Here is a 12,725-nt window from a genome sequence, read left to right as displayed (position 1 = left end):
TCAGTCTTAACTTAAATTTAATTTAAATACTATTAACAAAGCATAACTAACAAATATATACATTCAATTATCATTTATTGAGGGTTGTTATTTCACTCAGAATCTGGTCTGCTGGTTTGTTAGAGATATCACGAGAAACTTCCTTCCCGAGTTCTAAAACATATATAATACAACAATAAAAACAAAAGAACAGATAAATAATAAATGAAAATATCACTGCTTTGCTTTAATAGTAGCAAAATGACAAAAAAGTTTTATTATATTTCGTATTTGTTAAATTCAATAGATATTATTATAGACTGGAAGTACTTTGTGACATCCCTAATAGGTAGTCAGTAGAACAACGCCAGTAGAGAAAATAGCCCCGGTTTACAACACAATGTTTAAAATAGATCCAATTCAAAATAATTTAACTTTTATTTTTGTCTAATGTGCGACTATTACAGGTAAGCAGGGATATCATTATATTGATAAGCAGTAGTGAATTAATGAAAATTAAAACAAAGTAAATACCATATCTAGCCCAAAGTTTGGGCTGGACTCCAGAACATTCACGAATAAGTATTGGAAATTTTGGGTTGGCTTTCTTCAGGCCTACATAGGACTTTTGTATAAATTCACTATGAAAAAAAGAGGAAAAGGAATGGCATTATTCAAGACAGTAATTTAAATTGTGGTTGATACATTTTGTAAAATGTAGTGCCTATTACACTTACCGCACTCCTTTGCTACTTTCTGACCGAGAACACAAATGAATTCTCAATTCTTTAAGTTTAGGAACAAACTTAACTGCATTAGCCATGTTGTAACCTTCGGGTAACCTCCTTTGCTACAGCTGATGACCTTAGCCGTAATTCCGCAGGCAGTAGGAAGCTCTGACCAATCAGATGAAACCACGAAAGGTTTAGTAAATTCGGAGTGTAGATAATGTTATGTAGAGGGTTAAACTTGTCTTTTGTCATTATTGTATCGTTGTGGTTCAATGCGAATCTCTCTGAGTTTATAAGAAACCTCTAGCCATGGAATACTGGCTGTCATCTCCTTACAAAATATGTTCTACCTGGTTTTTATTTATTACTTTAGACGTCGTTCATGGAGGTAATAACATTTTGATATTAATGCTTATGCAAAAATTAGAATACTTTACTCCTATACCCCCGTTATAAATTAATAAATAACAATTTATTAATCAACTAAGTCTAACAAAACCTTATTCTTGACCTGTTTCCTCAAGAAAAAAATATTGAAAATACTGTCCTCAGAATACTTGTATGTAATTATGATTTGAACATTTCATCTATTTATTTCTCATAGTTAACCGAGGAACTAATCAAAATGAAGTTGATAAACACCTCGCCATGGGAGGCGATTTTCTAGCCAGAGGCCAGTTGCAAGATGCGCTATATCATTTCAATGCTGCAGTTGGTCAGTGATTGTTTCATAAATGTTTATTTGTTTTATCAGGTGTTATGTGGTACTTATTGACCAATTTTTTTTAGAGGGTGACAAAAATAACTATTTGACTTATTTCAAGAGAGGGACTGTTTATTTGGCATTAGGAAAAGCTAAATTTGCGATTCTGGATTTAAATAAAGTCTTGGAATTGAAACCAGACTTTTCTGGGGTGAGTGACATTTTCATTTCAATTGCTGAATAATTTATTTATTTATACAGTTGCCCAATTTGTTTGCATTGCCTAATCATGTTGTGATTCTGAACAATGGTTCAGTCATTGGATATTAAAATAAATGTAACTTTTAAAAGGATTTTTTTTCTTCTAAATATTGCAAATGAAACTTCAATTATTTAGTTATTTTAAGACTTTCGGAATTTGTTTTACCTTATATTGTTTTTCCAGGCACGAAACCAAAGAGCCCATGTTTTAATGAAGCAAGGGAGTTTAGCTGAAGCTATTAAGGATTTTACTTATCTTGTAAGTAATTTTTTAATTAATTATTTAAAATTACTTAAATTGGTATTATTTTAATTTGTATAGCTTCACAAAGAAAGAAGGTTATTAAACTGAATATATTTATTTTAGCATCAAGTTGAACATAATGGTGATGCATACCACAATCTTATACGTGCTGAAACTTTAATGAGTGATATCCATCTGGCAGAAAGCCTTGTAAAGGAACATCAGTATAGTACTGCTGTAGACCTTCTCTCATCAATCATTGAAGTAAGTCTTATTTCAGTTATGAGATAATGCTTTAATAATAAAATTATCCATGTGTAGAGTATTTCGTTTTATATTAGTCAGTATCAATAAATTGAGAATTTTTTATATTATTCTTAGCTGAATAATTTATCTATAACTGTGATAAATTATCAGTAGTAGACTCAATGGATTCAAGTTGATTTTTTCCTTGTTGTGTCCTTTAGGCATGTCCATGGTCGTCATACTTGAGAGAATTGAGGTCCAACTGCTACGTAGCACTTAACGATCCTATGTCTGCTATTCTTGATCTTCGATCTACTACAAAACTTCAGTCTGACAATACTGATGGTTATTTTAAACTATCCATGCTCCATTATCAGCTTGGTCAACCTTACGAGAGTTTAAGGTAGGTTCATATATCTCGTTTAATTTGAATCTGTGTTTTAAGAGGTTCACCGAGGTAATGAAATCTTTTATTTTGTTTTGGTTGATTATAATATAGTAATAATAAACCTTTGTAATTGACAATAAAAAAATATTTAATTATACTCCTTTAAGTTATGTTTTAAAACTTGTAGAAACTAAAAATTAATAAAAAATCCATCTGTGGAATCCAGAAAAAATCCATTTTCTCGGAGACCTCATCATTTTTTTTATTGGTCTCATAAGTTAGAGGTCATCCCACGATGATCCTTATTATTGGCTTTAACATCATTAGTCGGTAGTTGATGTTAAATAATGTAGTTACTTTGTTGTAATTAAAAGATTAAAAGTGAAAGATATCAAATGTTGCAAAACACAATATGGTACTCAAATATGGATTATTTTAATAGTCTTCCTTTTATATTTGTCTGAGTCTTTTTAGTATCACAGTAAGGTGATAAAGTGTTTTTATGTTTATGTTATTGTTTTATGTATTTCTTTAATTGTGAAAAATGTGCTTTGAAGAAATGTACTATAACTAACAGATAATATTAAATCTAATTATTATATGAGTTTAAGGCTAAAAGATCAACCCAACAAGCAGTTTCTTGGGGGGGGGGGAGGTAATATTTGTAATTATTGATTTTTAATAATATTCCTATTTACATTAGTAAGTTATTATCATTATATCTTTGAATAACATTTTTAAAAACTAATTTAAAATGAATATCAGTTACGTAAAAAAAAAAAAAAATAGTAGTGCTATATTTGAACTCCTTTTAGTATATATATGGACTATGTGGTTTCTAGGTTTTGAATAAAAATAAAAAGGTTAAATCTAATATCCTTCACATTACAGTTCAAGTTTAACTCGAATACCCTTGACACAATTTTTTTCTATTGATTTTCTCTACTCTTTCTAGTTTTCTGGAAATTGTTTATAGCCTAGATGTTTTCAATAAAATTATAACATTTTATTTATGATTTTCAAATGTCATATTGCATAAAAAACATTTGTTGAATATCAATCACTGTTGACTTATAATGTATAAGGTTTCTTTTGAACTACACACTAAAGAGATTTTATGTTTATAATTTATGTATTTTATGATTATTTTACTAAAATAAAATGCTTATATGTTAGCCTATTCTAGCTTCTCTAGCTCTAAATAAGGCCTAGGAAGATATAAATTGTTGTGATTAAAAAAACTTGATTTGAGTAACACTTCCACAAAATCAATTTTAGAGAAATAGTTAGTATAACTTCCCAGGTACATGCATACCTTTAATATGTTTTTTGAATTTCATACAAATTTCGTTTTTGTGCTAGAATGGGCACATACTCACAGACCATTGTTGTCTTTGTTATTTGGATTCAAGGGACCTGAAAATATGTATTTCCAATTTAAACTTGGATTCCAAATTTTTCATAACCGCAAAGATTACTATTTATTTGATTTATATGTAAGTAAAAGTAATAAGAAGGTAAAAGGAACGGTGCTTGTGAAGATCCCTGATGAGAATTATTTCTCTTGATGGCTGTCGTGAAAAACCACTGCTTTATCACTTTTTTATTATTATTTAGACTTCATTGGTTGTTTTCTGTAACAATAAACCATTTCTTTATGCATTATTTTCCTTTTTAATTTGTTATTTATGAACTTTTTATTGAAATTGGTGATAATTCTGCATTTGTCAGGAACGATGATAATTTGAGAATTATCCTATACAGAAGGTGCTAAAATAGTTCCTGGATTTCTAGATTATTTAGTTTAGACTTGTACATCAACTGAAAGGATCTATTGGGGTTTTGGTTATATCTTTTGAGGGAGTGGAAGTCAACAGCTATGATCTCTGTAATGTATATATTTTTAATTATAATAAACTTATAATAACTGCTTTAATCAGATCACACCTATCACATGCTCAACAGATAAGCAAACCTATAAGTTGAAATTGGACTTAACTTCATATTAATACAACTTTATTGTGTTAAGTTCATTTTTAAAAATATAACAATTCTAACCAATTTATTGCAGTAATAAACATTTTTTAGTAACCTTACGTAATTAAAATTTTATTTTCTAATACCCAGATATAAATAGTATGTATAATATACAATGTATAATAAATAATATGGACCTTATAAGATTAAAAAAACAGACCTCATAAAAAACGAAATTTATGGTTTATTATTATTTTTTTAGTTTGTCAGTAATGTTCACAAGTGTTAATGGGACCGAAATAATAATCATGTTCAAAATAAATAAAATAGACAAATTAAATTATTGTGAATATGATATGAAGTAAAGTAAATTAAGAAATTAAACTTGCTGATTAGATGTCTTAGATCAGTGATTCCATATGAGTTGTCCTTGAGAGATTTGGGGTGGGCTATGGTAGAGTCCGGCAACACATGTTTGTGAGGTTTTATTCTTAGAACCATTTTATTACTATCTTTTCTGATATTTAGGTGCTAGCTGAAAGGTTTGAACAAGTAAATTTACAATAAAACTGACTCAAAATGCATTTGCTGTGTAATTTTCAGAGGGGAACCTCCTTTGCCCTGAGTTTGGAATAGGGCTGAGCTGTTCTTGGTTCAATTTCTGACTTAAGTCTGGAGACTTCTATGAGTTGGGATTCATTGTTTTATATAGATATGGTGTAATCTGTTAGATTGTCAAATATAGTAAACATTGTGATTTAGTTTTAAAAAAATTTTAGTTGGTCCTCTAGATACTGAAAATTGTCTTTAATAATTTTTATATTTCTTAATAATAGATTATTCCAAGTAAACCACAATGGTTCCTATTCATCCCTCTATTTTTAATCCGCTGGTGTTCCTCAATATAGTATTCTCGGTCCCATCCTCTACACCGTCTATACAGCTGACATCCCAACAACTCATAACACTATCCTTACCATGTATGCTGATGACACATGTGTGCTCACAGTTCGTAATAACCCTTTGATTGCATCCCAAACTCTCCAGTCCCATATCACAATCCTCGAAGAATGGTGTCGAAATTGGAGGATAAAAATAAATCCCATCAAATCACATTTAATCTTCGTCGTAAACTGCCGACTGCCCTACAGTATACTTTAATAATGTGGCTCTTACCCCTGTAGAACAGATTCGTTATCTTGGAATACATCTTGACAAACGACTAACCTGGAATCCTCACACAAGACTGAAAAGACAGGAAACTGCACGCAGATTCCGCCTATTACAGCACTTACTAGACAAACGGTCTAAACTTCCAACTCATTACAAAAGACTGATCTACATGACAATAATAAGGCCCATCTGGACATACGGAGTTGAGCTTTGGGGCTCCACTAACCATTCGAATTCCTCTTGTATCCAATCCAAAATCTGTAAAATCTTCTATGCTCCTTACTTTGTCACAAATAAAACCATCCATAAAGACCTAAATGTTCCTTATGTAACTGATCTAGCCCATACCCGATATTATTCCTTGCATAATAAACTCCCTAACCACCCAAACCCACTAGTTTCTAACCTTGCTTCCTCTTCCATTCCTGGCAATCCTCCGAGGCGCCCGAAAAGAAGATGGCCTCGTGACCTTATATTGTAAACTGTTTTTAGAGTTCTACTACTGGGTAGTTTCTCTACATCCTGTATCATATCATTATGTCATTATGATCAAATTTACTTGTTGTATTTTTTATACAGTTGTAAATATCAATAAATAAATTTAAAAAAATAAATAAAAAATAATAATTTTTATGATGATCTTTAGGGAAGTGCGGGACTGCCTCAAACTTGATCCTGAGCATAAAGACTGTTTTCCACATTATAAGAAAGTGAAAAAAATTGATAAATTTTGGAACGATATTCAAGATGCTATCAACTCACAAGACTATGACACTTGTGTCGACTCAGCACAGAAGGTTTCTACTAATTCAATTCTTGTAACCTGTCTCTCTCTAACTTCCTCATGTTAATTTTACTTTAACGTTTTAAATTTAGATTTTAAAAACAGAAACAAAAGTTCCTATGGTCCAATGGCTGGGACATGCTAAGCTGTGTAAATGTTATATGGAACAAGGGAAGACTACTGAGAGTATTAGCTCATGTAATAGTGCTCTCGAAATTAATAAAGATGCTGATGTTCTGTGTGACAGGGCCGAGGCTCATATCAATTTTGATATGTTCGATGATGGTAAAATATTTTGAATAGAATAAATAGAAATATTTAAAATATATATTCTTGCATGAAATTGATAAAATTAACTTTCTGTTTACAGCGATTAGAGATTATTCAGAAGCATTAGAAATCCATGAAGATTTTCAAAGAGCCAAAGAGGGTATTCAAAAAGCTCAAAATCTTCAGAAGCAATCGGAAAAAAGAGATTATTACAAAATTTTAGGAGTCGGAAGAAAAGCGTCGAAAAAAGAAATAGTCAAAGCTTACAGGTAATATTTAGTTCAAATCTCTTTATTACAAAATATTTGTATTCAAAATTAAATGTCTGAACCATAAAGACAGAAGTTTTATTTCTGGTTCTCTGATGTCTGTTTCTATATGATTAGTTTTTGAACAAGATCAACCCAGACTTATGTGAATTAAGTGCTTAGCTGCTTGAACAAATAACCTAAAGTTATGTTAAAGGATAGTTACTGATTCCCTCCCCCCCCACTCTCAGCCTCTACCCCTTTCAGACAGGCATTCGCCCTTCTATTGCACTTGTTATTTATTACCTGAATCTCTTACTAAATCTAGGGCTAGCCTTTCTTGTTATGTCAACTTATCTGATTGACATAAATCTTTTCTGGATTACATATACTTATACAAAATAAAACAGTTTCTCAGTCCTTCTCATTGTAGTGGAACCTCGGCTTAATGAATTTCAAGGAGTTTTCCATTAATTGGTTATATAGACGTAGTTTTACAAGTATTCAAGCACTCTCTACATTTCTAATTTTCAAAATATTGAAGTTTGAATTGCTTTATTTATGTTATATTTATCATTTTGTTAGGTCATTAGGCTATTCTTTTTATATATTTATTAATTATTTACAGGAAAGCTGCACAGCAATGGCATCCTGATAATTTCCCTGAAGGTCCAGAAAAAAAGAAAGCTGAAAAGAAATTCATAGATATTGCTGCAGCCAAAGAAGTTTTGACAGATCCAGGTAAATTTATAAGAAATATACAACCCTTTCTTGGCTTCAAACGAAATATCTCATGAACAAATCCGAATTCATTTGGCAAAATATTAATATATTTTTTTCAATCATTTAACACTCCCACCTTCAAGTATAATAATTCAAAAAAATCTATTATGTTCTGCCTCATCTTGGTTTTGAAAGTATCAGTTGATTACAAAAAAAAAATAAGGATTCAAAAACGATACTTTGATTCTTAAGAATTTCTGTTTTATGAAGCCTGCTGGAAGTGCATACCGGAAAGATTACCCCCAAAAAACTCAATGATACATAGATTTCAAAGTGGTTTGCCAATGGTATTGGAAATGAAATGAGAACTCTAGATAATTTTTTTTTTCCGATCCCTCTAAAATAGAAAAAACATAAAATTGATAGTGGAAGATTATTGATTGACCGTGTGTAAAGATGAAAGGAATATGGTCCGGGTGCGGTAAAAAAAAAAACAACTCAAACAGTAGAAATATACTATTTTAATGAGCCAACGTTTCGCCCCACGTTGCAGGGCTTCTTCAGGGCTATTTTGATGGCAGTCAAAACCATGATTATGATGATATCATGATTATCAGGGCTATTATGACTGCCGTCAAAATAGCCCTGAAGAAGCCCTGCAACGTGGGGCGAAACGTTGGCTCATTAAAATAGTATATTTCTACTATTTGAGTTGTTTTTTTTTTACCGCACCCGGACCATATTCCTTTCATCATAAAATTAATAGGTTGCATTACATATGGTTTCATAACTCAGATTGAATATTACCTTTTTCTACCAATGGTACTTGAAGGTATGTAGTGAAATACGCATCTGTTTTGATGTGTCGAGCTATTTAAGTAGCTGAGAAAGAAATTTGTCGGATTCCAGCAGAATTGCCTTGAAAGTAGTATGAGACGGTCATATCTCATATACATGAAATGAGACTCCTAGAATGCTCTAAGTATTGTGGAATTTTATAGTTTTTGACCACCTTTAAGATCTTTCCAGTAATCCTGTTCTATAGGCTTCAATTTTGCTTGAAGTGAAAAAGGCTGCTGTCGAACATTTATACAAGGGCCGTCTACCACCAATCACACATTTTCACTCAAAGTCTTAGGGGAGAGGACGAGAGGATTTTGGATCAGCACTCACCACTTATTCACAGATTTCAAAACTTACAGCAAAAAGCTAAATGCAAAAAATATGAATAAATTTCAGTTTTTGCTTTTATCTGGAAATTTATATTTTTTATTATATTTGCTCTATTATAAAATAATAAATATAATAATCTAATACAAGAAAATTTTCTAAAAATTTAGTATCAACGTAATTTCATCATTTAGTTTGACATATTATTTCATCACTGTAGCAAGTCCAAATATAAATTTTGTAATTATTTGTGTTTCAGATAAACGGAAAAAGTTTGATTTAGGAGAAGACCCATTGGACCCAGAATCTGGGAATCATCAAGGTCCATTCAATCCATTTCAACAATTTCATCATTTCTCTTCCGAAACCCCTTTTACTTTTAAATTCCATTTCAACTAGTCTTATGAATATTGCAGGCTTTGTTGCTTTCGTTGACCTCAGTCTTGCCTGAAGCTAAGATTCGGGTACAGAAATCCTTCCACGATTAGTGAAGCTAAGACTTGTTAAGTGATAGGTATATTTATTTAAATTATAATGTTACACGCTCTCGTGGATGCTCTATTTTTGTCATTGAGCACTTGGTTGCACTGAGAAAGTTGAAAGAAAATTGGAATGATTTCAATATTGAATTTATTCCTGTAAATTTTGGAATGAAAAATCAAAAAAAGATTTTGAGGTATTGATACAGTTTGAAATCTATTGTACTTTTGCAGCTAAAAAAAAAATGTGATTATGTATTATTTTCTCCTAATCTATTTAGACGTTTATATTCAATTTTTAATTTTATTTTTAGGCCATGGTAGTCATGATAGTTTTAGCTACTTTTTGCCAACTTTATGATTAGCATTGCAGATTATAGAGGCTGTGTACAATAGCTATGCCTTAAAATTTCTTTCAAAGACTTATTTAATGAATATTTTACCTATTTATTAGTAATTTATCTTTCAAGCCTATTTTGTTCCATCAAAGGCATCGTAAACTGAAAGTTTTTTTTTCGGTAGAAAGTTTACAGCTTTGAAATTTGTGATAAACAAAATGATGCAGTTAACTGATGGAATTCTTTTTCCTGTACATATGTTCAAATTACAAATTGAGATACAGTTTTAAAATATGATAATTTAAGCATATTGTTATAATTATTCAAACTTAATTTATAATTAATGTTTTATTAATGTACCATTATTGAAAATACCTTGTAGTTTGTTTAATTATTTGTTCTTTTTATGATGTGTAATTTGAATTATGTTTTTCTTGTATAAATTACCTATTATGTTTTGTTTTTTTGAAGTATCAATGTACAGTATTGGAGAGAATGGATTCTTACAGCGTGTCTATAAAGCTTTAAAGAAGAATACTATTAATTTTCATAAATTGTTTAATGTATAGTATAAAGTACTATATTGTGCTCTTATTATCTAAGGGCTTTCAATTGAAGTCTCATTTTATCCTTGTAGATATTATCTGGATAAAATAATGTAAATAAAGTATTGGAGTATACCCGATTTCGGGTTTGTAAATCAAATCAACTAATTTATTATTCAATTTAATAGCTCAAATTAAAGCCATATTTAAAGCTCTAAAATAGGATTTAGAGAGTAATATAAAAAGATAACTTGGATGTATTGATACTAGAATATATTTAGTCGGGTATTAGGGTTTTAAATGATGTATAAAGTTGAAGTCCTCTTTCAATTGGTGGGTTTTTTATTTATCATTTTTTATTACAAATGATTCACCTAATTGATCCATAATGGGAAAGTATATTGTTGGTATTTTTTTTATGCATCTTGTATTAGTTTCAGCATATCATTCGACTTTATTTTTTAAATTATAATGTTTAAAGATTTCTATTCTTAGTTTTTAAAAGTTTTTTTTTTTTCATTAATTGATAGTATTTTTCTAACATTTACTTTATTAATAGTTAAAATAAAAATGCATCATCTAGTATCATCTAACAGTATTAAGATACAATTTGTAACTTAAAAAAAAAATAATTTGTTGGAGACCAATCTAGAATAGACATTTCTTGAGTTGCTGATTTAATGTTCTTGTTGCAAATTTGGATGTTAAGATATTTGTGGTAAGTTTTCCTATTAACAATATCGGTGGTTGATCTTGGGTACAATTAATAATTAATAATTTTTACAATCGAAAAATATCTTTAAAATTATTTTGGTACTGCTTTGACTAATAAACCTAACATACAGGTTGATCTCGCCTTTATTGTGAATTGTAACTACTCAAAAGAAGATATTATAGTTTGGCCATGAATTTAAGTTACTGTATTTATCGAGTAAGCTGCTGCTTTAAGATTGACCAAAACTGTTGAGTGAAACATCAGGTTTTAATATTGGTCTCTAACATAATTTAACTCAATCTTATGGAGAAACTATTGGTTACCAAAAAATTGGCACAGCGTTCTTTCTACATCATACTTCTACCACTGCCAGAGCCTACTGATGTATTTTATAATAAAATTATAATCCAATCAAATTGTTCAATATTTCTGTTGCATATGTTTTAATATTACTCTTTAAAAAACCTACTTGATTTAAGAATTTGCAAAATTTTCATTTTAGATTAAATTAATGTTAAGTAATACAATATTTACATGCTTCCTTAGTATATCTATTATGATCTGTTGTAGATGAAAATGTTTCTCTTCGACTGATTTAGAATAAGTTGTCGGTTTTTATTAAATTTTGATTATAAACATGAAAAAGATCTTAACATTTATTCTCTAATTATACAACATACCTAAAGTGTATTAGTACAAAGTGTATTACCATACTTTCGAATGACCTGTTAGAAATTTATAAGTGAATATATTATATTATTTAATTGCATAATTTATAAATACCATAAAATTAATTTGTTTTTCTTTAGTTTTAATTGATGTATAGGAAAAGTGAAAAAAAAAAACCTGAAAATATGTGATTTCATTAATTTTTTGTATAAATATAAATATATCTGTATAAATATATATAATTATTTTTTGTAATATTTACACTGTTTTCAGTCTGTTGCCATGTCGTGATAGTATGTTTGCATAAAGCAAATATAAAATTGTTTGTATATATAATAAATATTGGTTGCACATTGTAATTTTTCGTATTCCTTTATGTTGTGGATTTATGGGTCAATTGGATTTCTTCTGGACATAGTAAAATGTAAATTGAAAAAAAAAATTAAGGAAAATTGTAATAAACAAGAACAATGTTTATTAATAAAAACGTTTTGCTTTAAACTACCTAGTTAGAGGAGTTTGTTGTGGTGAGGGGGGAGGAGCTAAGGTGGTGGGGGTGTGCCAGCTCCCTTCTCTACAGGTAAACTCATTTTAGACAATTTAACATTTCATTGCTATAATGGATTTAGAAAACTCATGTATACACCTATTAATTAGAACTCTATAAAATGAATAAAGCTCACTATAATCATAGAAAATGAAGTAAAAATAATAAACAGAAGAAATACTTATAAGGGCTGAACTAAATAACAATATATATTTTTAAATCCTTTGACTAACTAAAACCTCATCAGTACAAATTCAATAAATTGGTACAGTAAAGTATAATAAAACATAAAATAATTCCTATTGGAAGAAGATAGTTGACCGATATATACAAAGTAGATTGTAGGAAGATAGTCGGGGTGGTGGTCAAAAAGGTATCAAATTAGTAAAATAAAACTATTTATTGTTAACCAATGTTTCACCCCACTTTGCAGGGCCATTGACAACACATAAACAACGTTTTGTCATTTAACAATGTTTGTATCTTGTTTTTCAATTAGCAAAGTGAATAAAATAAATGATAATATATATATATA

General features: G+C 29.6%; 2 protein-coding genes across 2 annotated transcripts; one reads left to right on the top strand and one right to left on the bottom strand.

Moving 5' to 3' along the window:
* Window positions 1–867, bottom strand: ND-B8 (NADH dehydrogenase (ubiquinone) B8 subunit). The gene is made up of 3 exons (XM_014415497.2): window positions 717–867; window positions 514–620; window positions 1–153 (listed from the first exon to the last, which is right to left on the bottom strand). Exons 1-3 carry the CDS (start codon window positions 800–802, stop codon window positions 71–73), a joined length of 276 nt encoding a protein of 91 aa, XP_014270983.1. The 5' UTR covers window positions 803–867; the 3' UTR covers window positions 1–70.
* Window positions 868–884: 17 nt separating this feature from the next.
* Window positions 885–12,002, top strand: P58IPK (dnaJ homolog subfamily C member P58IPK). Its single transcript, XM_014415494.3, has 11 exons — window positions 885–1,098; window positions 1,315–1,425; window positions 1,500–1,624; window positions 1,859–1,933; window positions 2,042–2,182; window positions 2,386–2,567; window positions 6,349–6,499; window positions 6,579–6,771; window positions 6,857–7,025; window positions 7,633–7,745; window positions 9,157–12,002. The coding sequence occupies exons 1-11, from the start codon at window positions 1,020–1,022 to the stop codon at window positions 9,294–9,296; spliced, it is 1,479 nt and encodes a 492-aa protein (XP_014270980.1). The 5' UTR covers window positions 885–1,019; the 3' UTR covers window positions 9,297–12,002.
* The last annotated feature ends 723 nt before the right edge of the window (window positions 12,003–12,725 follow it).

The sequence above is a fragment of the Halyomorpha halys genome, unplaced genomic scaffold, assembly GCF_000696795.3.
Source record: "Halyomorpha halys isolate HHAL.00 unplaced genomic scaffold, Hhal_1.1 Scaffold101.1, whole genome shotgun sequence".
NCBI lineage: Eukaryota > Metazoa > Arthropoda > Insecta > Hemiptera > Pentatomidae > Halyomorpha > Halyomorpha halys.
This window is presented reverse-complemented; position numbering and strand designations above follow the sequence as displayed.